General features: G+C 44.9%; 1 protein-coding gene across 2 annotated transcripts; it reads right to left on the minus strand.

Moving 5' to 3' along the window:
- Positions 1–484: 484 nt before the first annotated feature.
- On the minus strand, positions 485–27,613 carry LOC139274907 (P2Y purinoceptor 8-like). 2 transcript variants are annotated; one of them, XM_070891638.1, is made up of 2 exons: positions 27,547–27,565; positions 485–2,351 (listed from the first exon to the last, which is right to left on the minus strand). In XM_070891638.1, exon 2 carries the CDS (start codon positions 2,290–2,292, stop codon positions 1,294–1,296), a length of 999 nt encoding a protein of 332 aa, XP_070747739.1. In that variant the 5' UTR covers positions 2,293–2,351; positions 27,547–27,565; the 3' UTR covers positions 485–1,293. The 2 variants fall into 2 exon arrangements, 1 of the variants encoding a protein (XP_070747739.1); XR_011595636.1 differs by lacking the exon at positions 485–2,351 and adding an exon at positions 20,446–20,479 and having other exon boundaries at positions 27,547–27,613.

Consider the following 27,613-nt stretch of genomic DNA (forward strand, 5'->3'; position numbering starts at 1 on the left):
CCGGACAGCCTTCGGGCGGGGTTGGGGGTAAATTGCTGCTATGTGTTTTTCAATTCTTTCAGTGTGTCCGGGCATCTCCTGCACCGATTTCCTTAACTCGAGGGAAGGTCTTTCAGGTCAGGCCACATACGCTGGCCTAATCACAACTGGAGTAACTCTCAGCTGGCCAAACTTCCCTCAATGGCCAGAAGTGGCGTACGTGGCTGATTACGCCCCCTTTGGCTGAAAAAAAACGGATTTAAAAAATTCATAACTAATTGAGTTATGCTGGTGCAAATTGATTGGGGAAACTGGGGATTTTTAAGTTAGGCCAGAAAAATCAGCCTGCTCAAAAAAAACCAGCACAAATACTGGGGAAATTGAGCCCATGGGCACTGTTGGACTGCTTTCTTGTTTTTCATTTTGTTACTTTCAATGCCAGATTAGACACACACACACACTCAGTTGTAGTAATGGAGGATAAGGTCTTTATTGAAACCCCGTACTATACACAACCAACATGAGAGCATAAGTCTTTTCATACCACACAAAGTCAATATGAACGAGCGGCTGAGATGCCACACTTTATGATGCCAATGTGAGCACTGAAACATCAGACTCGCACCATTCCAGTGTGAGCTGCTCAACAGTGGTCCCTTACATTTCTTGTACTGATTTTTGCCTTTGCTCACTACAGTCCATGCATTCTACCAATAAATCATAGTACATCAAAGATACATACAACTGCCAACAGAATAACAATATAAACTGGACAACCATGCACTCAACTGTGCTAATTGTTTTGTTACTGCAATAAGCTCTCCATTCCCCTAAACACAAGTGACCTGACCTCCGACCTGATAGGCATGCAGGTCAGCCCGCTGATCAGTAGAGATACATTTTCTTAAAAATCCCCATACAACCTATGCTCAGCAGAAAGCTTTTTGAACTTTGAACTGGTCTCACAGACTGTGCAGAAAGAATAGCGAGGTACCCAAGTAGTGTGAATCCTGGTTTCCACAGGCATTTTTCCAGCAGCTGCCACTTACCAAAGATTCAGGAATCGAAACCCTTGCCTAATTTTTCCCTCCCTCACCCACTGAAGCTGCAGCTAGTTGCATTGCCCTAGACTGGCATCCCAGCGGAAATGAACTAACCGAATATAGACCAGACATCAAACCCAGCTCCTTCCTACCATTCATGACCCGGTTACAGGTCGGCTTGACCAACTTGGTCATCAGGGGAAAGAGGCCTTTTTGTTTTCATTAAAGCTTCCTGAACGCTAAATTTGGCTGCTTGATACAGCCAGTCATTTCACGAGCTCCTGATGGAGACCAACCTCATACTCTGAAACTCCACTGTGTCCCTTTGTCCCTGCGACTGCCTCCGACCTATTAAATGGTAGAACCGTTTCTGGAATTCTGTTGAAGCGAAACAGAAAACAAACGGGTTGAGGCAACTGTTCAAGCAACTCAGCGACAAGGTCACCTTGTAGGCCGTGTAGCACCCCGTGTTGTACAAAATTCTCCGTATAATGTGAATTAAGAGAGCAATGTTGTTGGGCGCAAAGCACGTGACATAGACCAGGAGCACAGTCGCGGCTAAATAGACAGCTCTTTTCTTCTGCTCAGTGTCTGCCCTGCGAGAAGCTTGGGAAAGCTTTAGTATCACTAACGTGTAGCACGTGACGGTAATGGTAAACGGGATCAGGAAGAGGAGTGCAAACATGGTGAAGAGGAACAGTCCCCATGCAGTCTGGTTGGGAAGCATGTTGAATTTAAGAACATCAAAGCAAGTCGTAATTTTGAGCTCCTGGACATCAAACGTTAAATCACTGTATTCAAAGGGCAATAAGACAATTATTAGAATCACCCATATCCCCAAACAAGCAGTCACAGCGTGCTTTCGTTTCCACCTTCCAGTATACCATATCGGATACGCCACTCCGACATAGCGCTCAATGCTGATGCAAGTCATCGTCAAGATAGAGCAATACATGTTGACGTAAAACAAGATGGTGACGAGTGTACAGAGGTTCGTGCCAAAGATCCAGTCACTGTAGTTCAGGTGATATGCAATCTGAAAGGGGAGGAAGAAGGAAAGCAGGAGGTCAGTGATGGCCAGGTTGATCAGGAAGATGACTAAGGGAGTCTTTGGTCGGGTGTGGAAGCACAGTAGCCAGAAGGAGATGCCATTGCCGGGCAGACTGATGAGGATGACTGCTGAATAAACAGTGGGAAGGGTGATTCTGATCGTGTTGCTGGTCAGCATCTCCAGAGTTTCATTGTCCAACTTTGTTGTGTTCATGTCCATGTCTATGTCACCGTGCGTCTCACTGGTCACTCGCGGAATCTCAATGGACTATCTTCTAACTGGAGTAAGTGAAAACTGAGTTAGTTTTACTGAGAAGCTGAATATGAAGTTAATCACATTTATTACCAATAAAAGCATGCACATCAAATAGGTCGAAACTATTTGTTAAGGTGCTGACTAAGGTGCCCACATTCTACCCGACATATACTAGAGATGATCCAAAACTCGGCTGCCCATGTCCTAACTCGTACCAACTCCTGCTCACCCATCACCCCTGTGCTCGCTGACCTACATTGGCTTCCAGTTAAGCAACGCCTCGATTTCAAAATTCTCATTCTTATTTTCAAATCACTCCATGGCCTCTAAGTTCTGGATCACCTCTAGTATACGTAGGGTAGAATGTGGGAGGCCATCCAGGAGTGCGTTGGAATAGTCAAGTCTAGAGGTATCAAAGGTATGGATAAGGGCTTCAGCAGCGGATGAGCTGAGGCAAGGGCGGAGACGGGCAATGTTAGGGGAGGTGGAAATAGGCAGTTTTAGTTATGCCGCAGATATGTGGTCAAAAGCACATTTCAGGGTCTAATATGGCACCAAGGTTGCAAACAGTGTGGTTCAACCGCAGACAGGAGTTGGGGAGATGGATGGAGTCAGTGGCTAGGGAACGGAGTTTGTGGCAGGGAATGGCTTCGTTTTTCCCAATATTCAATGGGAGAAAATTTCTGCTGATCCAGATCTGGCTGTTCGACAAGCAGTCTGACAATTTAGAGAACGTGGAGGGGTCGAGAGAAGTGGTGTTGAGGTAGAGCTGGGTGTGATCAGCGTACATGTGGAAACTGAAGCTGTGTTTCTGGATGATGTTGCCAAGGAGCAACATGGAGATGAGAAATAGGAGGGGGCCAAGGATAGATCTTTGGAGGGGCAGCAGAGAGTAACAATGCAGGGGCGGGAAGAGAAGCCATTGCAGGTGATTCTCTGGCTATGACCAGATAGATACAATTAATGATAGAATGTACCTGCTTTGTACACTTTCCTTCCTTCTTAAAGAATAATTTCTTCACAGTTGGAAGCTGTTCTCTTATTGAGGTAGATTTTACCAAATTTCCTACGTGTATGAGTTGATCATAATGTCCAAATTCCCAATACGCACATGAGGTTCTGCGTCATGTGACCACGTTTGTAAAATCTGCCCTATGGAACGAGTATGCCACAGCCGACAGCAGATTCAAGGAACAGCTCAAAAGGAAAATGTATTGATTTGTTTCTTTTCAAAATTGTTAACTTTGACTCTTCAGAAGATATATTTTCTGAGCTATTGCAGGAAGCTTAATGAAAGAAAGAATGAATGAAATCCTTCTATATAGTGCCTTTCACAACCTCAGCACGTCCCAAAAGGTTTACAGCCAATGAAGTACTTTTATAAGTGTATTGTCAACAGGGCTGTAGTGATACCCGCCCTCCTGTATGGCCCAGAGACATGGACTATATACAGTGGACAGCTAAAATTGCTGGAGAAATACCACCAATGCTGTCTCCGTAAGATCCTGCAAATCCCCCTGGGAGGACAGACGCACCAACGTTAGTGTTCTCGATCAGGCCAACATCCCCAGCACTGCACTGACCGCACTCGATCAGCTCCATTGGTTGGGCCACATCGTCCACATGCCCGACACAAGACACCCAAAGCAAGAGCTCTACTCGGAACTCCTACACGGCAAGTGATCCCAAGGTGGGCAGAGGAAACAGTTCAAGGACACCCTCAAACCCTCTTTGATAAAGTGCAACATCCCCATCAACACCTGGGAGTCCCTGGCCAACGACCGCTCGAAGTGGAGGAAGAGCATCCGGGAGGGCGCTGAGCACCTCGAGTCTTGTCGCCGAGAGCAAGCAGAAAACAAGCACAGGCAGCAGAAGGAGCGTGCGGCAAACCAGGCTCCCTACCCACCCTTTCCTTCAACCACTGTCTGTCCCACCTGTGACAGGGACTGTAATTCCCGTATTGGACTGCTCAGTCACCTGAGAACTCACTTTTAAAGTAGAAGCAAGTCTTCCTCGATTTCGAGGGACTGCCTATGACCACAAACAGCAATGAGACAATGGCCAGATAATCTGTTTTTGTTATGTTGATTGAGGGATAAATATTGGCCAGGACACTGGGGATAACTCCCCTGCTCTACTTCTAAATAGTGCCATGGGATCTTTTATGTCCACCTGAGAAAGCAGGCAGGGCTTTGGTTTAACGTTTCATCAGAAAGACAGCACCTCTGACAGTGCAGCACTCCCTCAGCACTGGGAGTGTCAGGCTAGATTTTTTGCGCTCACATCTCTGGAGTGGGACTTGAACCCACAACCTTCTGACTCAGAGACGAGAGTGCTAGCCACTGAGCCACAGCTTGCACCGAATACACTGCTGCAGATATTTAAAGTCTCCACTGCTTTGTCTCTCTTTTTAAAATTTCATTGCCAGTGGTAAAATCACTTCAAGCGTGCAACATCTGACAAACAGCACTATGACACATGTATACATAAGCAGACAATGTCTGCATTACATCTGGGGATTTGAACCAAGCTGACTTGACAATGTAACCTTACATCCTGTCTGCCTTAATGATTGTTTCCTGACATGGTAAGTGACCAGTCATCGAACACCACTGGCGGACAAGAGGTTCGTCTCCTTGTTTTCTAAGCTGTCCCTAGGATCTTGTCTTGCAGCGAGAGATTATTAATTCTTTATAAATCGTGTGGGTAATGTGTGCACTGCTAGATTAGTCCTCCAACAACAGCTGAAGTTTATTTTACTTTGTCACATAAATATCAAAGTCACCACAAAGCAATGAAGAGCTATAAAAGCAGAGAAATCCTGCTACAACTGTACAGGGTATTGGTGAGACCACACCTAGAGCACTGTGTACAGTTTTGGTCTACTTATTTAAGGAGGGATATACTTGTATTGGAGGCAGTTCAGAGAAGGTTCACGAGGTTGATTCCTGAGATGAGGCGGTTGACTTATGAAGAAAGGTTTAGAAGAATGAGAGGTGATCTTATTGAAACATATAAGATACTGAGAGGGCTCGACAAGGTAGATGCAGAGAGGATGTTTTCCACTTGTGGGGGAATCTAGAACTAGTGGGCATAGATTAAGCATAAGTGGTTGTGCATTTATAACTGAGATGAGGAGGAATTTCTTTTCTCAGAGGGTTGTAAATCTGTGGAATTCTCTGCCTAGAGAGCTGTGGAGGCTGGGTCATTGAATATATTTAAGGTGGAGATAGACAGATTTTTGAGCGATAAGAGAATAAAGGCTTATGGGGAGCGGGCAGGGAAGTGAAGCTGAGTCCATGATCAGATCAGCCGTGATCTTATTAAATAGCGGAGCAGGCTCGAGGGGCCGTATGGCCTACTCCGGCTCCTATTTCTTATGTTGTTATGTTTCCTGTCACTTAGCCAATTTCGTATCCATGCTGCCACTGTCCCTTTTATTCGATGGGCTTCAACTTTGCTGGCAAGCCTATTATGTGGCACTTTATCAAATGCCTTTTGGAAGTCCCTGTACATCACATCAACCGCATTGCCCTCATCAACCCTCTCTGTTCCCTCATCAATAATCTTAATCAAGTTAGTTAAACAGGATTTGCCTTTACAAATCCATGCTGGCTTTCCTTAATTAATCCACACTTTTCCTAGTGACTGTTAATTTTGTCCCAGATTATAGTTTCTAAGAGCTTCCCCACTATTGAGGTTAAACTGACTGACCTATAATTTCTGGGTTTATTCTGACATCCTTTTTTGAACAAAGGTTTAACATTTGCAATTCTCCAGTCCTCTGGCACTACCCCCGTATCTAAGGAGGATTTGAAGATTATGGCCTGAACCGCTGCAATTTCCATCCTTACTTCCCTTAGCAGACTAGGACGTAATACATCCGGCCCTGTTGACTTATCTACTTTAAATACAGTCAAACTTTCTACTACCAAATTTTTATCCCATCCACTATCTCAACTACCTCCTCCATCTCAAAGTGCTTTACAGCCAATGAAGTCACCGTTATAATGTGGGAAACGCAGCCGCTAATTTGCGCACAGCAAGCTCCCACAAACAGCAACGTGATAATGACCAGATAATCTGTTTTGGTTTTGTTGATTGAGGGATAAATATTGGCCAGGACACCAGGGATAACTCCTCTGCTTTTCTTCAAGGAAAGAGTGCCATGGGATCTTTTGCATCCACCTCAGAAAAACAGAGGGGGGGTCTCGGTTTAACATCTCATCTGAAAGACAGAACCTCTGACAGTGCAACGCTCCACTGGAGTGCCGGCCTCGATGTGCTCAAGTTCCTGGAGTGGGATCTGAACCCACAACCTTCTGACTCAGAGGCAAGTGGGCTGCCTACTGAGCCATAGCTGCCAATCTATTCTTATACTCTCTCTTTGCCCCTCTTATTTCCTTTTTCAATTCCCCGCTGAACTTTCTATATTCAGCCTGGTTCTCACGTATTCTCAGCCTGACGTCTGTCTAGTGCCCCTTTTGTTCTGCTTGATCTTACTCTCTAGCTCTTTCACCATCCAGGGAGCTCTGACTTTGGTTATCCTACCTTTCCCCCTCGTGGGAATGTACCTCAACTATACCCAAACCATCCCCTCTTTAAAGGCAGCCAGCCCATTGCTCGGTTACAGATTTGCTTGCCTGCATAGCCCTGCAATTTTTTTCCTTTCAAAGTAGGTTTTAACTTTGTGCGCCCCTGGTTGCTGTTAATTGGTTCAACTGGATTTAGCTCTAAGCAACATTGAAAAAAGACCACAAACGGTCCCTCATGGTGTCTACTGTTGTTCTCAGTGCATGAGAACCCAGATTGTCCAGAGCACAGAAGCGGACTGGTCCACACCGTGATATCAAAATCCTCGCAGGTGACCTGTTCAACTTCCAGTGGGCACCAGTACAGATGACGAGTTGCCTCATACCTACAAGGCAGTGAATCAGCAGCACATGAGCACCTTTCGGGCACGGAACATTCAGCATCTGTTTGGTCTGTTGGAGAAAGTCTGTTGGAGAGGCGACGAGAGGTCAAAGGCATCTGTAACCGGAGACTCAAATCAGAAGTTCTGGTCGGCATAGGGCTAGTTAAAGTGCAGCCCACTAATCTGTACATGCCACATAAAAGCAAAACACTGCGGATACTGGAATCTGAAATAAAAACAGAAAATGCTGGAAGTCTCAGCAGGTCAGGCAGCATCTGTGGAGAGAAACAGAGTTAACATTTCGGGACAGTGACCCTTCCTTAGAACTCGCCAGTTCTGAAAAACATAAGAATCTGTTCTTTCGAATATTCGCCAGTTTCTGAAAAGGTTTCCCATGGCAGTGGGTAATTACTCGGCCATTCACACCATATCTAAGCAAACCTTTTTCTAACTTCTGCCGTTACCATGTCAAGATGGCACATCATCCCTTTTGTCTCTCAAATCTCTCCTGTCTTCCACCCTATCACAGACCTTCCCTTTCAGTGCTCCTTAGGACCTGTTCTTTCGAACACTCTCCAGTTAGAAACATAGAAACATAGAAAATAGGTGCAGGAGTAGGCCATTCGGCCCTTCTAGCCTGCACCGCCATTCAATGAGTTCATGGCTGAACATGCAACTTCAGTACCCCATTCCTGCTTTCTCACCATAACCCTTGATTCCCCTAGTAGTAAGGACTTCATCTAACTCCTTTTTGAATATATTTAGTGAATTGGCCTCAACAACTTTCTGTGGTAGAGAATTCCACAGGTTCACCACTCTCTGGGTGAAGAAATTCCTCCTCATCTCGGTCCTAAATGGCTTCCCCCTTATCCTTAGACTGTGTCCCCTGGTTCTGGACTTCCCCAACATTGGGAACATTCTTCCTGCATCTAACCTGTCTAACCCCGTCAGAATTTTAAACGTTTCTATGAGGTCCCCTCTCATTCTTCTGAACTCCAGTGAATACAAGCCCAGTTGATCCAGTCTTTCTTGATAGGTCAGTCCCGCCATCCCAGGAATCAGTCTGGTGAACCTTTGCTGCACTCCCTCAATAGCAAGAATGTCCTTCCTCAGGTTAGGAGACCAAAACTGTACACAATACTCCAGGTGTGGCCTCACCAAGGCCCTGTACAATTGTAGCAACACCTCCCTGCCCTTGTACTCAAATCCCCTCGCTATGAAGGCCAACATGCCATTTGCTTTCTTAACCGCCTGCTGTACCTGCATGCCAACCTTCAATTACTGATGTTCTGACAAAGAGCCATTTGACCCGAAACATTAACTCTGTTTCCTCTCCACAGATGCTACCTGATCTGCTGAGATGTCCAGCATTTTCTATAATTGAAAAGTGACCAGTCAATTATCAGATCGTTCTAAAGATATTATTAAATATTAATAGCACGTATTTAGCCATTATAGTATACTAGTCGAGATTCTTATCTGATTTGCTACCACTCTTAACAGGCTGTTTGCTGATGGTACATGCTGTTCAGAACAGAAGACCCACAGGAAATGACAGTGCAAGCCACACTCTTTTCCTCATCATTAGGTCAGTAGAATAAATAAGCAGTCATCTGCAGCCCATTGCAGGGCATTAAATGTGAGATTATTTTGATCTGAAATCTAGTTCTCCCAGATGGGGCTTTTGAGTCCAAAATCTTAGAAATTATTTAAAAATTATGCGTACTCCTACAAAACACCACAGGCAGTATGACAGGTCACGCATGTGCTTTCCATATCCAGTGTGTGAGATAGAATTAAAAAGCACAAAGAAAGGCCATTGGGCTCATTGTTTCTGTATCGGATCTTTGAAAGAGCTATTCCATTATTCCCACACTCCTGCTCTTGACCCATACCCTGCAAGATTTTTTCTTTTCAAGTATTTATCCAATTCCCTTTTGAAAGTTACCAATGAATCTGCTTCCACCGCCCTTTCAGGCAGTGCGTTCCAAATCACAACAACTCGCTGCATAAAAAATAAATTATTCTCCTCATCGCCCCTCTGGTTCTTTGGCCAGTTATCTTAAATGTGTGTCCTCTAGTGGCACTGACCCTCCTGCCAGTCGAAGCAGTTTCTCACTGCGGACTTTTTCAAATAGTGTCAGAGAATCTTTTATCTCCAACTGAGAGAGAAGACAGAGGGTGCTGAAATTGCCCTCCGCCTGAGCCGGGATGGTCACATCACCATTGGCCATGCATTACCACCGATATGATTGCGGTGCTAATAAGATCGAAATTGCCATTTTCTTTGTCATAAATGGAGTCTTAACTCCCGGTGGTAATGGTGGTTTTCAGCGGTGTGGTGTTTGCACTGAGAAATTCCCCTCTTACGCATTTGATGCAAAACCATCATGGTTACGTTGCATCTGCAAGAAGGCCAGGTTTTGCAACTGTGTCTTCAGTTCATCTTGACCTTTCTTTGTACAGGCTGGCCGCTGCCCTGGAAGCTCAGAATGCTCTCCTGCCCTCTGGGCAATAGGCCTCTGATGGCTTCCAGAGTGTGGCTGCTGTCATGCAGTGTCAGCTGGAGGCTAAGCGATATCTGACTGCTGCCATTGTGGCTGGGTTCACCACGGTCCACTGGGAGCCTAAGGGTTCCACCACGCCCCGCCGACCTGTGGTCCAGCAGCTTGGTGGAGGAGGTGGGGTGCTGGCTCCTCGGACCAGGATACTGATGTTGCCTCTCCGGTTCACAGCAGCCCTGAGCCGAGACCTGCCACTCCGTAATTGCTGCCAACCATGGCTTCGCCCCAGCCACTTCCGACTGAAGGCGCATGGGAGGATACGGCCCAGTCTTCAGCCGGCCCTTCCAGGCCCAGAGCTGGATGAGGGCGTCCGAGAAGGACATCTGCAGCTTCCTCGACACGCACACAGCTGCCTTCCCAAAGCCATGAGGCAGCCACAGGGGAGACATTGCGGCGTACTGTAAGGATAGGTCTGCGTAAGAGGAGCTGGACAAGGATGACAATGGATGATGTGAGTGTTTTGGAGACCCATTGTTTGGGTTGTAATAAATCTTTATTTAGTGTTTGGAATTTGTGATCAGGTCTGTCATTTCAGTGTGTGGGAATGGTTTGTGAGAGGGCTCACAGGTTGGCCCATGGACATGGCCAGATGCAGGCTTCAGTGGACATTTACTGATGTGAAGAGGGCAGCTATGAGATGGCATTGTGCTTCCTTTGCAGGGTTAGGATGGGGACGCCGCCTCCTGCGTGGATGCCCACCCGCATACTCCTCCTCCTCCTCATGGGCCTCCTCCACCTCCTCGTCCTGCACAAGTGCCACTGCTGCGTCGTCCTCTAATGGCTGCGCCCTCATGATGCCGAGATTGTGGAGCATGCAGCAGACCACCGCTGTGGAAGCGAGGGGGGGGGGGGGAAGAGGTGTGCTCACATGGCGGCTCAGCCACGTCAGGGCAATTGCTATGGCGGTGGCCGCTGGACTCCGCAGCGTGACCGCTGGGTCGAGGTGCAAACGGGCCTTTCTCAGAGGGACAATTTTGGCCCCAGAGCCTTGGTTTAACATCTCATCTGACGGATGTCACCTCTAACCTCGGAACAGAAGTTGCCCTTTCAGCCAATCAATCCCAGAATCATAGAATGGTTACAGCTCAGAAGGAAGCCAGTGAGCCCATCAAGCCCATGCTGTCTCTCTGCAAGAGCACTTCAGCTAGTCCCAGTCCCCTGCCCTTTCCCCAGTAGCCCTGCAAATCTTTTTCCTTTAGGTACTTATCCAATTCCCCTTTGAAAGCCCCGATTGAGCCTGCCTCCACCATCCTTTCAGGCAGTGCGTTCCAGATCCCAACCACTTGCTGTGTAAAAAAGTTTTTTCTTCTGTCGCCTTTGGTTCTTTTGCCAATCTCCTTAAATCTGTTTCCTCTGGTGACCCTTCCGCCAATGGGACTGGATTCTCTCTACTCTGTCTAGACCCCTTAGGATTTTGAACACCTCTATCAAATCTTCTCTCAATCGCCTCTGCTCGAAGGAGAACAACAATTAGCTTTTCCAGTATATTCACTGAACTGAAGACCCTCAACCCCTGGAACCATTCCCGTAAATCTTTTCTGCACCCTCTTCTAAGGCCTTCACATCCTTCCTAAAGTGCGGTCTTGTTCCGCCATGCAATCAGATCATGGCTGAACTCCACATACCCTTTGTTCTATATTCCCTTACCTAAAAATCTCTCGATCTCAGAACTGAAATTTTCAATTGATCCAGCATCCGCAGCCTTTTGAAGGAGAGTTCCATAATTCCACCAGCCTTTGCGTGAAGATGTGCCCCCTAATTTCACTCCTGTATGGCCTAGCACTAATTTTAAGATTGTGCCCCCTTTATCTGGATACTCCCACAGAAGGAAATAGATTCTCTGTATCTACCCTTTCCCATTTTAAACATCAAGATTAAGATTGCACCTCAACATTCTAAACCCAAATGAATCCAAGCCAAGTTTAGGTAATAATAACAGAAAATGCTGGAAATCTCAGCGGGTCAGGCAGCATCTGTGGAGAGAAAGCAGAGTGCAAAGGGGACTGAAAGGGGGAGGGGAACTGGCAAAAGTTCGAGATGTAGCAGATTCTGAAGGAAGTGCAAAGGGGACTGAAAGAGGATGGGGAAATCCCGTCTGAGGGATGGGCAGAACTTCTTCAAGGTGGATATTCCTAGAAGAGAAGTGGCAGAGAAGTCAAGTTTATGTAATCTGTCCTCACAATTTAACCCTATTGTAATATAGAGCTCCACCTAGTGGACCACTGTGGTAATGTATCTGCTGATGTAAATACGATAAAAGGGTCAGGTGACAAGGTCACCTGACAAGTTCCTGTGTAATGGAGCCATCTTGTAAGTGTGTGTTTATGATGTCGTAAGAAGATATCACACCTATAAATCCTGGTTTCATGGTGAACCTGCCCTGCAACCCCTCTGAGCTCAATATAACCTTCCTGAGGTACAGCAATCCCTCAGTATTGTGTTGCATTTTCCGTCCAGGTGCTCAAATCACTGGACTAGGGTCTTGAACCCATGACCTTTTGACTGCAACACAAGAGTGCTAGCACTGAGCCAAGGCCGACACCCAGTATGTTATGCTGTTAGTTGGTTTGACTGAGAATTGTGTGGGAAAAAAAACAAATTAACCACCGTCCAGCCCAAACTTCCTTTAAACAAGGTATTACCAAAACGAAATAATGTGCTAATCCAGATTTACTTACTTACTCTATCAAAACTCCTCATAATTTTGAACACCTCTTTTAAATCTTCCTCAAGACATCCAAGAGCGCTTCACAGCCGATGCAGTACTTTTGGAGTGTGGTCACTGTGGTAATGTAGGCAAACATAGAATCATAGAAATTTACAGCACGGAAAGAGACCATTTCGGCCCATCGTGTCCACGCCGGCCGATCAAGAACTATCCAGCCTAATCCCACTTTCCAGCTCTTGGTCCGTAGCTCTGTAGATTACGGCACTTTAAGTGCACATCCAAGTATTTTTTAAATGTGATGAGGGTTTCTGCCTTGACCACCCTTTCAGGCAGTGAGTTCCAGACCCTCACCCACCCTCTGGGTGAAAACAATTCCCCTCAAACCTCCTCTATACCTCCCCCACCAATTACTTTAAATCTATGCCCCCTGGTTGTTAAGCCTTCTGCCAAGGGAAAAAGGTCCTTTCTATCCAAGCCCCCCTAATAATTTTATACACCTCAATCAGGTTTCCCCTTGGCCTCCTCTGTTCCAAAGAAAACAGACCCAGCATCTCCAATCATTCCTCATAGTCAAAATTCTCCTGTCCAGGCAACATTCTTGTAAATCTCCTCTGCACCCTTTCCAGTGCAATCACATCTTTCCTGTAATATGGTGACCAGATCTGCGCACAGTACTCCAGTGCGACCTAACCAGTGTTGAAGCATAACCTCCTTGCTCTTATATTCCATGCCTCGACTAATAAAGGCAAGTATTCCATATGCCTTCTTAACCACCTTATCTACCTGGCCTGCTACATTCAGAGATCTGTGGACCTGCACTCAAAGATCCCTTTGTTCCTCTACACTTTTCAGTGTCGTACCATTTAATGTGTAATCCCTTGCCTTGTTAGACCTCCCCAAAACCTTCACACTTATCCAAATTGAATTCCATTTGCCACTGTTCTGTCCACTTGACCAGTACATTGATATCTTCCTGCAGTCCGCAGTTTTCTTTTTCATTATCAACCACACAGCCTATTTTAGTGTCATCTGCAAACTTCTTAACCATACCCCCAACATTCAAGTCCAAGTCATTGATATATAACACTAAAAGCAAGGGACCCAACACTGAGCCCTACGGAAACCCACTGGATACAACTTTCCAGTGACAGAAACACCTATCAACCATAACAACGTGGCAGCCAATCACGCACAGCAAGGTCCCACACGCAGTAATGAGATAAATGTCCAGATAACAACAACAACTTGTATTTATATAGCCCTCTTTAACGTAGTAATATGTCCCAAGGTGCTTCACAGGAGTGTAATAAGATAAAACCAATAAATTTGACACCGAGCCACATAAGAAGAAATTACAGCAGAACTTGGTCAACGAGGTATGTTTTAAGGAGCGTCTTAAAGGAGGAAAGAGAGGTAGAGAGGCGAAATGGTTTAGGGAGGGAGTTCCAGAGCTTGGGGCCCAGGCAGCTGAAGGCATGGCCACCAATGGTTCAGTTGTTATAATCAGGGATGCGCACGAGGGCAGAATTTAAGGAGTGCAGATAATCTGTTTCAGTGGTGATAGTTTAGAGATAATTATTGGCCAGGACACTGCGCAGTTTAAAAAAAAAACAAATTACACATGGTCCAGCCCAAAACGACTTCAAACGCAATGTGACCCAATCCCGGGAGTTTCCCATCGGGCACTTAGATTAAAGTTTCCCATCGGGCACTTAGGTTAAAGTTTCTCCCTAATGAGTCTGCTGGCAAAGATGTACGTACCGGTACGTATTACAGGGCCAGCCCACACTGCGTTATGTGTGCGCGCTAGGTCTGTGCAGCAGAGCAGGTCTCCAGACGTCCTGGTTAACCCTTGCCACTGGATAAAGGTTGAGCTCTGTTGAGCCCGTGTGGTGGCTGGTGCACAACGGTCACCACACGTTAAAAAATCCACGCACAGGCACCTTCCACCCCCTCAATTGGAGTTCAGGACTGGAACATCGTGTCCTTCATCGAAACACCTGTGAACTCATGAGGAAGCAAGTCATCCTCGTTCGAGGGACCGCTTATGATGATGATGGTGATGATGATGTACCGGTACAATACTGTTATTTAATTTCATTTTTTTCTCATTCATTTTATGAAATGAATTCTAATTGCTTTCTGTTATTTACTCTGATTTTGGCCTGGGGTTTCTAATGTTGATTTAAAAGAAATCTGAAGCTCTATTTTCCCCCGTGGGGTAGGTTTCTGTCCTAAAATGTAGTTTTTTGTTTGAAAAATGCGGTTTCTGTTCTGCAAACTCTTACTGAGTGACTTGTACTTGTTCATGTTCTTTGTAGTGGGAAGTTGCCACAGCGATGTGAGCTTTTAATTGTTTCAGTGACTCAAACTGCAACTGCGTTGCTTCCAATCTCCTTTGTACTCAGAGTTACTCTTTGAAAAGATTTTTTGCTTCACTTAACTTGCTTCTATTTTTTTTCCGACTCTGAAGATGTTGGTTCCAGCCAGGGTCGATGCCATCCAAGTGTCTCCACTTCACTGAGCTGAGGCAGTGGGGCTGAAATTCACCGTCCCCGAATGGACGGCCACCGCGGAGTTTGGGCGGGTGACTGAAAAAATCGATGGTTTTCCCTCCCCGAGCCATATTCGGCTCGGGGTGGTGGGGGGGGGGGGGGGAATTTGATTGGTGAGCACTTCCGCCAGAAACGGCGCGGTGAAGCCGCTGTAAAGGAGACGCTCCAGCGGAGAGCTCTGCAGCGTGCGGGCCGCTGGAAAGCAGCAAGGACCGGGATCTTCAGCTGCAAAAATGTAAGACTTTTCCCAGCAGTGCCGCCGCGAGGTATTCGAGTCGGTGCTCGAACGGGACACTGCTGGAGTGTTGACGCGATCGGGGCCCTTTGGTAGGGAAATCGTTTTATTAATTTTAGTGTTTTTTATTTGAGATTACAGCACCCACTGTATTTATCTTTTAATAATTTTATTAATTGTTTTGGCTCCATTCAACCTGCCGAGCGCTGCTCAGAGGTTTGCACAGACTTTTGTACAACTTTCAGGTCTGACTCTATAGTGGAGGCCTGTGGGCTGCAGAGACCTGCTTGGCAGGGTTCACCCTGAGGATGGGAGATGTGTTGGGAGGGCGACACCTGGTCAGAAGCAGGGCGACACGCAGGAGAAGGCATCACCGTCAGCACCGTACAGACAGGCAGCGGGCAAGGGAGGCAGCGGCCATGATTCGTTCATTCTGCGCCAGACCAGTGTGCCCGCCGTCTTCACCAGTCCGAATCAGGATTGCGGTTGGCTGCTTGGGGCCAAGGGATATCCCCTGTCCATTTAGCTGCTCACTCCTCTACGGAACCCCAGGACAGCGCCAGAGCATGCATACAATGATGCTCATTGTGCCACCAGGTGCATCATCGGGCAGTGCATAGGCATCCTGAAGCAGAGGTTCCAGTGTCTGGACCGCATTGGTGACACCATGCAATACTCTCCTCAACGGGTCTCCATCATTGTCGTGGTCTGCTGCATGCTGCACAACCTGGCCATCCTGAGGGGACAGCCACTGCAGGTCGAGCCAGCAGTGCCACCTGAGGAGGAGGTGGAGGTGGAGGAAGAAGAGGATCCCCGTCGCCCCAGAGCTAGGAGGCGTCGACCCATCGCCACCCTGGAAGGGCCGGGTGCAGACTGGCCAGCACCCTCCTGGGAGGGTGCGTCCTCACACTTATGGAGGTGCCTGACACCTCCTCTGCAATCTCCCTCCATGCATTATGTCCTGCCTGTCTGCCAGGTCTCCCCACGTCAGGAAACAGTATTCTTCTTCTGTCCTCCATACCATCCATCAGTGTCTCCAGTTCCATATCAGTGAACCTGTTGGCTCTCCTTGCACCTCTTACACCAGCCATCCTTCCAAATTCCTTCCCCCCTCAGGGCCTTGCTGCAAACCTTGGTCTTTAAAAAGGCCAGGGAGCAGCTGGATGGTTAGAAACCCTTACCTGCATGTTGAATTTCTCAATGGTGATAACGCTCAAATTAAGACAGCCACACCGCTGAAAAAAGCACTTTGGAAGGGTTCATCAGCACTGGAACCCCTTTGTTCACTTTTTGAGCTGAATATGGGAAAAAACTTTGGCTCTAATGGCCACAAAATGGTGGGGGGGAGCACCAGCTTTCCAGTGGGACTGAATTTCGGGCCCAGTGAGTATCAGGAGGCTATTCACTTGTGGGGTTAACATCATGGCTGAGCCCAATCCTGCCCCCACTCTACGTCCGTTTATCTGCCCATCAGTGGCTATCGATCAGAGTTGGGAACCCTGTTGGATTATGTTAAACCCACTAGCCATCTGTGTTAACCCTGTTATTACCTGCATTTGATACAATAAATAAGGAGAAACTATTGCCACTGGCAGGACGCTCACAAACCAGAGGACGCAGATTTAAGGTGATTGTCAGAAGAAGAATTTCATAGGATATACGGCTCAGAAACAGGCCATTCGGACCAATCAGTCCATGCTGGTGATTATGCTCCACTCAAGCCTCCTCCTGTCTTTCCTCATCTAAATCTATCAGCGTAATCCTCTATTCCCTTCTCCCTTATATGCTTGTCCAGCCTCCCCTTAAGTGCTATTCGTCTTAACCTCTCCCTGTGCTAGCGAGTTCCACATTCTCACCACTCTCTGGGTAAAGATGTTACTTCTGAATTCCCTCTTTGATGTCTTGTTGACGATCTTATATTGATGGCCTCTAGTTATGCACTTCTCTACAAGTGGACTCTCTCTCTGTCTACGCTATCAAAACCTTTCATAATTTTAAAGACCTCTGTTCGGTCACCCCCCGCAGCCTTCTCTTTTCAAGCGAAAAGAGACCCAGCCTGTTCATCCTTTCCTGATAGGTATATCCTCGCAGTTCTGACATCAATCTTCTCTGCACCCTCTCCAGTGCCTCGATATCCTTTTTATAATAAGGCGACCAGAATTGTACACAGTGCTCCAAGTGTGGTCTGACCAAGGCATGATACAGGTTTAGCACAACTTCCCTAATTTTCAATTCTATTCGGGGAGATGAGGAGAACTTATTTTACGCAGCGAGTTGTTGCGATCCGGAATGCATTGCCTGAAAGGGTGGTGGGAGCAGATTCAATAATAATGTTCAAAAGGGAACTGCATATAAACTGGAAAAGGGAAAAAAAAAAAGGACAGTGGTACTGAATGCTGCTCAATCTCAGCCCTGTATTTCAGTACATCTCTTAATATTTACCATTAAACTGCTTTCAGATCTATTTTCAACAGTTGAACGCCATCATTGGCAGAGATCTAATGTGCTCTTCTCTGAATTACAGAGAAGCTGCAGCTCAGAAACTGGCCATTCGACCCTACTGCTCTATGTCGATGTTTATACTCCACATGAGCCTCGTTCTACTCTAATGACCTCTTTCCACACTGCCCCTATACTTGTATTCCCCGCTTTCTCATCTACGCGTTCAGCTTCTCCTTCAATACATCAATTCTATCTCCTTCAACTATGTGAGTGTCAGCCGTTGGTCAGTTGGAAGTACTCTCTCGTCTCTGAGTCAAACGATTGTGGGTTCAAGTCCCACTCCAGAGACTTGAGTACATAAATCTAGACCGACACTCCAATGCAGTACTGAGGGAGTGCTGCACTGTTGGAGGTGACGTCTTTTGGATAAGGTTTTCGGTGGACATTTGAAGGAGAGCAGGGGAGTTATCCCTGGTGTCCTGACCAATATTTATCCCTCAATCATCATAACAAAAACAGATTATCTGGTCATTATCACATTGCTGTTTTTGGGAGCTTACTGCTGCAATTCAGACACTACAACAGTGACTACACTTCATTGGCTGTAAAGTGCTTTGGGACATCCGGTGGTTATGAAAGGCGCTATATAAATGCAAGGCTTTCTTTCTCCCTGTGGCAGCGAGTTTCACATTCTTGCTCTACAAAAAAATTCCTCATAAATTCTTTATTTGATCTGTTTGTGCCTATCTTATATTTATGCCTTCTCATTCTGAACTCACCCACAAGTTGAAGCAGTTTACCCATCCACCCTTTTGAACCCCTTCATAATTTTGAAGACCTCGATTGGGTCTCCTCTTAGTCTTCTCTTTTTCAGAGAAAAGAGCTCAAGACTGTTCAACTTTTCTTGATAATTGCATCCTGTCAATTCTGGTGCCAACTTTGTAAATCTTTTCTGCACATATTCTATGTAATTCTATGACTCAGAGGCAAGAGTGTTTCAATATCCATTTTTGTAGTATGGAGACTGGAACTGCACACGGTATTCCAAGTGTGATATAACCAAGGTCCTATATGAATTTGATCTAACCGTCTAGACTATTTTTTTTCTCCAGAAATGAAACCCAGTACTTTCTTTATATGCTTTCAGACCTTATCTATGTGTCTTGCTACTTCTAACAACTTATCTATCTGTATTCATTCCCAGATCAGACGTTAAAGTGTCAGCCATACTCCAATGGTAGCACCTTGTCGCAGAGTCAGAAGGTTGCAGCATCAAGTCCCACTCTAGAGACTTGTGCACATAATCTAGGCTGACGCTTCAGTGCAGTACTGAGAGAATGCTACATTGTCGGAGGTGCCATCTTTTGGATGAGAGGTAAAAACAAGATGTAAAACCTGCCTCACAGGTTGAGGTAAAAGATTCTATTACACTACTCGAAGAAGAGCAGACAAGGTCTCTTGGCCAATATTGATCCCTCAAACAACATCACAAAAACAGATTATCTGGTCATTCTCTAATTCCTTGCTGTGTGCAATTTGGCTGCCACATTTCCTACATTACATCAGTTCCTACACTGCAAAAGTAATTCATTGGCTGTTAAGTGCTTTGGGGCATCATGAAGTCAGCCATGTCAGCTATGCTCAGTGAGTAGCACTCTTGCCTCTGAGTCAGGAGGTTGTGGGTTCAAGTCCCACTCCAGAGACTTGAGCACAAAATCTAGGCTGACACTCCAGTGCAGTGCTGAGCGAGTGCTCTCTCAAGTGGACGTAAAAGATCCCATGGCACTATTTCGAAGAAAAGCAGTGGGGTTATCCCTGGTGTCCTGACCGATATTTATCCCTTAATCAAATAACAAAAAAACAGATTATCTGGTCATTATTACATTTCTGTCTGCGGGAGCTTGCTGTGTACAAATTGGCTGCCGTGTTTTCCATATTACAACAGTGACTACACTCCAAAAAGTATTTCATTGGCTGTAAAGCGCTTTTGGACATCCAATGGTTGCTATATAAATGCAAGTCAGTCTTCTCTCTTTTCTGAAGGACATCAAAGAAAGAAACTAAATGTGTGTCATGACTGAACATTTGACTTTAGAAGGTACTGAAAGTTCTACTTGTTTCCTCATTAGTGATTTCTTATTCGACTTAATTGAATGTTTTAATTACCTCAAAGTCTTCTGGCCATCCTTTCAGATGCTAAAACGTTGCAGTAAATGAGCGGGAATTTGCACAACTGCGAGTAACTTCACTCTGATCTCTGTTTGCAAAAGAAATAATAATTCTAAACAAATTTTAATGAATTTCCAGTGCCTCTGATTCGATGCAATTATGTATTTCATATACACAAACTCATTGGATAAATTAATTCTAATGCTTTGAAATTATTCTCTTTGAATATTAACGGATCCTCTTGGCCACTATTTTAATTGAGGCCCTGATCCATTTAAAAATAAGATTGCAACAACAGCAGCAACCACTTGCATTTATACAGTGACTTTAGTACAGTAAGATAACACCTTGGTGAACATAGCAGAGAAAGGAATGTCATGTAAAAGCATTCATTTGCTTACATTTCAAGAGCCTAATTTCAAGGCAAGTATCCTTCTTTTGTAGTCACGGTTCAGTGAATGGACAAAGAGATTCCGCTTCAGTCGTCATCAGTCTTCATCAGAGCACTGTTACATGGCACCTCACCGCACGAAAGATTCCGATGCAGACCTTTGATAGAACTTTTTATCAAAGGCCAGAAATGAGCAGCAGGTTATTTATTACCTGAAAGTAAGAAGGAATTTACATTTATATAGCACCTTTCACAATGTTAGGATATTCCAAAGCACTTTACAGTCAATGAAGTACTTTTGGAGTATAGTCACTGTGTGATGTAGGCAAACAGGCAGCCATTTTGCCCACAATAGGGACTTATAAAAAGCAAAGAGATAAATGACCAGATAATCTATTTTAGACCAGGGCACTTTGCTTAAAGAACATAAGTAATAAGAGCTCATGATCTAGGCTGACGCTTTCTTGCAGTACTGAAGGAGTGCTACACTATATGAATTGACATATTTTCGATGAGGCGTTAAACCGAGGTGCTGTCTGCCCTCACAGGTGGTGTAAAAGATCCCACGCTGCTATTTTCTTGACTGAAGCAGGCCCCGAGGGAATGAAACCCTAAAAAATGAGCTTGTTCCCATCAAGCCAAAGGATCCCCCAGTGAAGGGGATTCTAAGTAAGTTAGGACAGCACTACAGCCCTGAGCCCCTGGAAATTGCTGAAAGTTATCATTTTGGAACAATTGACGAGAGAATCAGTGAGTACAATGTAGCATTAAAAAAGCTATCCATTCACTGACATTTCGGAAACTTTCAGGACCAAGCATTGCGTGATCGCTTTGTTTGTGGGATGTAAAATGAAGCAATCAGAGGGAAATTGTTGACAACCCCGAACTTGACTTTTGATTTAGCTTGTCAGACAGCTATTTCAATGGATATGGCCGACCAATATTCCCGAGAATTTCACACCATTTACAGTTATCAGACAACCGAGGTGAATCGCCTGCAGGTTAAAGGTAAAAGGCAGTTGGGTCCCAAGGCCTCAGCAACTGGCCAAGGTAACAGTAAATTGAAGTCGTGCTATCGGTGCCTGAGACAACACATTGCTCACAGCTGTCCATATGTGAAAGCAGACTGTTTCTTCTGCAAGTAAACAGGGCATCTTGCAAAGGCATGCCGACTGAAGAGTAAACCAACTTTCAATCCTTTATGTAGAAATCACCAGAGACTACATCGCATTGAAGAGAAGCAACAGGACGAGGAGGTTCTAGAGACACACATCATCAGGAGCACGAGGGTACCTTCGCAAAGTACCGTCATCCAAGTAGACGTTGCAGGAACCAGGATACCTATGGAAATCGACACTGGTGCATCCGTGAGCGTAATACCAGAATCGTTATATCTCGACAAGTTGAGCGATTTTCAACTGAAGAAGTCGAAGATAGACTGTGAGGCTACTCAGAAGAGCAAATCCCTGTGGTAGGATGTATCACCGTACTGGTGAAATACAAGGATCCGTTTCAGAAATTTCCTCTCTTGTATTGTCAGGAGACAAGCCTGCCTTGATAGGTAGTAATTGATTGGGATCACTGAAGCTGGAGTGGAATGAGATTTTTCGTGTTGAAATGAGATTTGTATCAAAGGATGATGTCATCGAGCAATATCCATAGGTGTTCCATTAAACAGACAGTCTGATCCGAAGTTTCAAGGTGAGTGTCAGAGTACAGAATATGGAAAGGTTAGCTTTGTTCACATTGATCATATTTTACCTACAGATGTGGAAGGAGTTGAAAGTTGGAATGATTCGATTATTTCTGATGAGTCAGATAGTCTTGTTACAAGTAGAGTATCAATAGCAAATCCTACATCAGAAGTATGAGAAACAAGTCCAAGAGAAAATCAGAATTTAAGTCTGAGTCAGGCAGACAAACAATCTGAAGTTGTAGAGAATTCAAATGTAGGTCAAGGGGGTCCCTTGGAGGAAAACTTTCCTCAGGATCAGCCCAGAATGAGTCCAAGTGTGACACCAAGTGTGGACAGTTCTGTTCAAGAGCGACAGTATCCTCTTCAAAGCAGAAAACCAGTGGTTAACTTTGATTTGTAAATATGGCAAAATAACATATCTTTTGTTGTATATACCATGCAAGCATGTATAACGATTATTTTGTTATGATTACTTCTTCATTAAGGAGGGAGAAGTGTAATATAGAGTTCCGTCGAGTGGATTACTGTTCGCCGTAGTGGACTACTGTGGTAATGCAACTGCTGCTATAAATGCAATGAAAGTCATATGATGTATTGGAGCCATCTTGTAATGTGTGTATTTGTGATGTTGTCAAGAATATATCACGCTATCGATTTCTGTCTAGAATATACTCGATGACTGAGCTTCCACAGCCTTCTGGGGTAGAGAATTCCAAAGATTCACAACCCTCTGAGTGAAGAAATTTCTTCTCATTTCAGTACTAAATGACCGACCCCTTATTCTGAGATTGTGACCCCTGGTTCTAAACTCCCCAGCCAGGGGAAACATCCTCCCTGAATTTACCCTGTCAAGCCCAGTAAGAATTTTGTATGTTTCAATGAGATCATCTCTCATTCGTCTAAACTCTGGAGAATATAGGCCTAGTCTACTCATTATCTCCTCAAAGGACAATTTCCCCATCCCAGAATCAGTCGGGTGAACCTTTGTTGCACTCCCTGTATGGCAAGTATATCCTTTCTTAGGTAAGGAGAGCAAAACTGTACACAATACACCAGATGTGGTCTCACCAGGGCCCTATATAATTGCAGTAAGATGTCTTTATTCTTATACTCAAATCCTCTTGTAATGAAGACCAACATATCATTTGCTTTCTTAATTGCTTGCTGTACCTGCATCTTAACTTTCAGTGATTCGTGTACAAGGACATCCAGGTCCCTCTGAACACCACCATTTCCCAATCTCTCACCATTTAAAAAAAAATACTCTGCTTTTCTATTTTCCCTACCAAAGTAGATAACTTCACATTGCTCCACATTATATTCCATCTGCTATGTTCTTGCCCACTCACTTACCCTGTCTATATCCACTTGAAGCCTCTTTGCATCCTCCTCATAACTTACATTCCCACCTAGCTTTGTATCATCAGCAAACTTGGATATATTACATTTGGTCCCCTCATCCAAATCATTGATATAGATTATGAATAGCTGAGGCCCAACGGTACCCCACTAGTTACAGCCTGCCAACCTGAAAATGACCTGTTTATTCCTACACTCTGTTTTCTGACCATTAACCAATCCTCAATTCATGCTAGTATATTACCCCCATTTGTATGAGCCCTAATTTTGTTCAATAACCTCTTGTGTGGCACATTATCGAATGCTCTAACGGATTTGTCAAAACATGATTTCCCTTTCATAAATCCATGTTGAATCTGCCCAATCTGATAGGTAGATTTTAGGAGTCGAGGGGAATCAAGGGATATGGAGATCAGGTGGGAAAGTGAAGTTGTAATCAATGATTAGCCATGATCTTATTGAATGGCGGTGTAGGGTCGAGGGGCCATATGGTCTACTCCTGTTCCTATTTCTTCTGTTCTTATGTTCTTTTGTCCCACATGCAGAGGGTTATGAAAATAAAAGCCCATGAGATCCAAGGCAAAGTGGCAAGTTGGATCCAAAATTGGCTCAGGCAGGAAGCAAAGGGTGATGGTCGATCGATATTTTTGTGACTAGAAGGCTGTTTCCAGTGGGGTTCCGCAGGATTCAGTATTAGGTCCCTTGCTTTTTGTGGTATATATCAATGATTTAGACTTGAATGTAGGGGATATGATTAAGAAGTTTGCAGATGAAACAAAAATTGGCTGTGTGGTTGATAATGAAGAAAAATATTGTAAACTGCAGGAAAATATCAATGAACTGGTCAGGTGGGCAGAACAGTGGCAAATGGAATTCTATCTGGAGAAGTGTGAGGTAATGTATTTTGGGAGAGCTAACAAGGTAAAGGAATACACATTAAATGGTAGGACACTGAGAAGTGTAGAGGAACAAAGGGACCTTGGAGTGCAGGTCCACAGATCCCTGAAAGTAGCAGGGTAGGTAGATAAGGTGGTTAAGAAAGAATACGAAATACTTGCCTTTATTAGCCAAGGCATAGAATATAACAGCAGGAAGATTTTGCTTGAACTGTATAAAACACTGGTTAGGCTACAGCTGGAGTACTGCATGCAGTTCTGGTCACCACATTAGAGGAACGATGTGATTGCACTAGAGAGGGTACAGGTGAGATTTACGAGGATGTTGCCTGGACTGGAGAATTTTACCTATGAGGAAAGATTGGATAGGTTTGTGTTATTTTCTTTGGAACAGAGAGGCTGAGGGGAGATCTTATTGAGGTGTATAAAATTATGAGGGGCCTAGATAGAGTGGATAGGAAGGACCTATTTTCCTTAGCAGATGGGTCAACAACCAAGGGCTATAGATTTAAAGTAATTGGTAGGAGATTTAGAGGGAATGTGTGGGTAATTCTTTTCACCCGGAGGGTGGTGGGGGTCTGGAACTCACTGCCTGAAAGGATGGTAGAGGCAGAAACCCTCACCACATTTAAAAAGTACTTGGATGTGTACTTGGAGTGCCGTAACCTGCAGGGTTACAGACCAAGAGCTGGAAAGTGGGATTAGGCTGGATAGCTTTTTGTCGGCCGGCACGGACAAGATGGGCCGAATGGCCTCCTTCCGTGCTGTAAATTTCTATGATTCTATGCTCCACACGCGCCTCCTCCAGCATATCCTTCTATTTCTTTTTCCCTCAAGAACTTATCTAGCTTCCCCTTAAAGGTGGCTACACTGATCACCTCAACCATGCCATGTGCAAGTGAGACCCACGTTCTAAACACTCTCTGAGTAAAGAAGTTTCACCTGAACTCCTTGTTGGATTTATCAGCGACTATCTTACATTTATAGCTGCTACACCCCACAACCACTATCAGGTCACCCGTCAGACTACTCTTTTCTAGAGAAAAGATCCTTAGCGGATTTCCCGTGGTTATGCTCGCCACAAAATGTTGTTAGTTCAGCAACAATAACCTCAATGTGATTCAACAACAACAACTTGTATTTATATAGTGCCTTTAATGTAGTGAAACGTCCCAAGGCACTTCACAGGAGTATTATGCGATTAAAAATTTGACACGTTCAGGTCTGAGTGATTTTAAACAACAAGTTTTAATATATATTCATTAATAGCAGTATTGGTTTTTTATACAACTGTATTAAATGGCGAGAAATTAACACAACCTGTTTCCTCCACGAAGTCCCCCTCAAGCTGATCAGACTTGGTAATCTTTCGTGGGTCACCGTTAGGGCGAACATACTTCTCACATTCCCGAGAGCGCTCTAACCTTTGGTGGGATCAGGTTCAATTCTTATAGTATTCAGCTGCCTTGGGCTGCACATACTCATTAACAGTATCCCGTCAAGCTGATTTCAGGCTGAGTTGTTTATGCCACATCCTAATCATTTATGTTCTTTCCTCTTATCTGTAAGTGTCTGGTTCTTTACGTGTTTTCACATTACCAGCCCACGATGTGCCTTCCATGTTAGGTTGTGGGTCTCTTGGCAACCAGTCGCTTATCTAGGTATAGTTTTGAAACTTCAGCATTTTCTCCAGGTGATCAAAGTGCTAAAGCAAATGCTAATGCTGGTTTACTTCGAGCATTTAAACCAGTTTAAAATATTCTAACAGATCCCCAACCTGTTCAATCTTCCTTGATAGATATAATCTCTCATAGAAACAAAGAAACATAGAAAATGGGTGCAGGAGTAAGCCATTCGGCCCTTCGAGCCTGCACCACCATTTAATAAGATCATGGCTGATCATTCACCTCAGTACCCCTTTCCTGCTTTCTCTCCATACCCTTTCATCCCTTTAGCCATAAGGGCCATATCTAACTCCCTCTTGAATATATCTAATGAACTGGCATCAACAACTCTCTGCGGTAGAGAATTTCACAGGTTAACAACTCTCTGAGTGAAGAAGTTTCTCCTCATCTCGGTCCTAAATGGCTTACCCCTTATCCTTAGACTGTGACCCTGGTTCTGGACTTCCCCAACATTAGGAACATTCTTCCTGCATCTAACCTGTCCAGTCCTGTCAGAATTTTATATGTTTCTATGAGATCCCCTCTCATTCTTCTAAACTCCAGTGAATACAAGCCCGGTCGATCCAGTCTCTCCTCATATGTCAGTCCTGCCATCCTGGGAATCAGTCTGGTGAACCTTCGCTGCACTCGCTCAATAGCAAGAACGTCCTTCCTCAGATTAGGAGACCAGTTCTGGTTTCATCCTTGTAAATCTTTTTTTGCACTTTTTCCATTACTTCTATATCACCTTTGTCATACGGAGACCAGAACTGTACAAAGTACTCTTATGTGTAGTCTAAGTCATGTATTCAGTGAACAGGAAATATTTACCAAAAAATCATAAATGCAGGCCATTAATACAGGTTGAACCTCCCTTATCTGGGATTCCTTTATCCGGCACCACCTCTCGTCCGGCACCATTCCCGGCACTGGGTGGCGCATGTGCAGAATGCTGACATGAACAAATTGAAGTCCTTCCGCGCTGCTGACTCCCGCAATCGCTGGCCTGACCCCATGATCCACCGCCCTGCTGCTCCCCCATGATCTCTCTGCCACACTCCCAGACCCAAGCCAGCCAGCCCTGATATCCCCTTGCTCAGTACCTGTACCATCCAATTTAACGTGACCTCCCCTTGTCCGGCAAAATCCTTTATCCGGCACAGGCCAGGTCCCGAGGGTGTCCGATAAGGGAGGTTCAACCTGAATAAGAGTATAAGATAGTCACCAAGAATTCCAATAGGGAACTCAGAAGAAACTTCTTTACCCACAAAGTGATGAGAATGTGGAACTTGCTACCACAGGGAGTGGTTGAAACAAATAATATCGATGCATTTAAGGGGAGACGACTCAAGCATATGATAGAGAAGGGAATAGAGGGTTATGCTGATAGAGTTAGATGAGGAAAGACAGGAGGAGGCTCGAGTGGAGCATAAACGCCGGCATGGACTGGCTGGGCCGAATGGCCTGTTTCTGTAACATATATCCTATGTAATCCTATGTAAGCTATTCAAACCCCAAAACTGGGCTGCAACCCACCCAAAGCAGCTAGATACAGGTCCTGTTGCCATCAAGTTGTGAAGCCCCATTGTGTTTAATGGACCTTCCATAGAACAAATCAAGCAGGTAAAAAAATCACAATGAAATAAAAATAGCATTTTTATTACCTTCCTATTTGTCTTTGTGGGTCTCCAGTTGCTGTTGTTACTCCGTTCCGACTGGATTTAACTCTGT

The sequence above is a fragment of the Pristiophorus japonicus genome, chromosome 10 (genome assembly GCF_044704955.1).
Source record: "Pristiophorus japonicus isolate sPriJap1 chromosome 10, sPriJap1.hap1, whole genome shotgun sequence".
Lineage (NCBI taxonomy): Eukaryota > Metazoa > Chordata > Chondrichthyes > Pristiophoridae > Pristiophorus > Pristiophorus japonicus.

Bases quoted from the DNA above. Each gene is read 5' to 3' on its own strand.
- LOC139274907 (XM_070891638.1), bottom strand. From the start codon at position 2,292: ATGGACATGAACACAACAAAGTTGGACAATGAAACTCTGGAGATGCTG.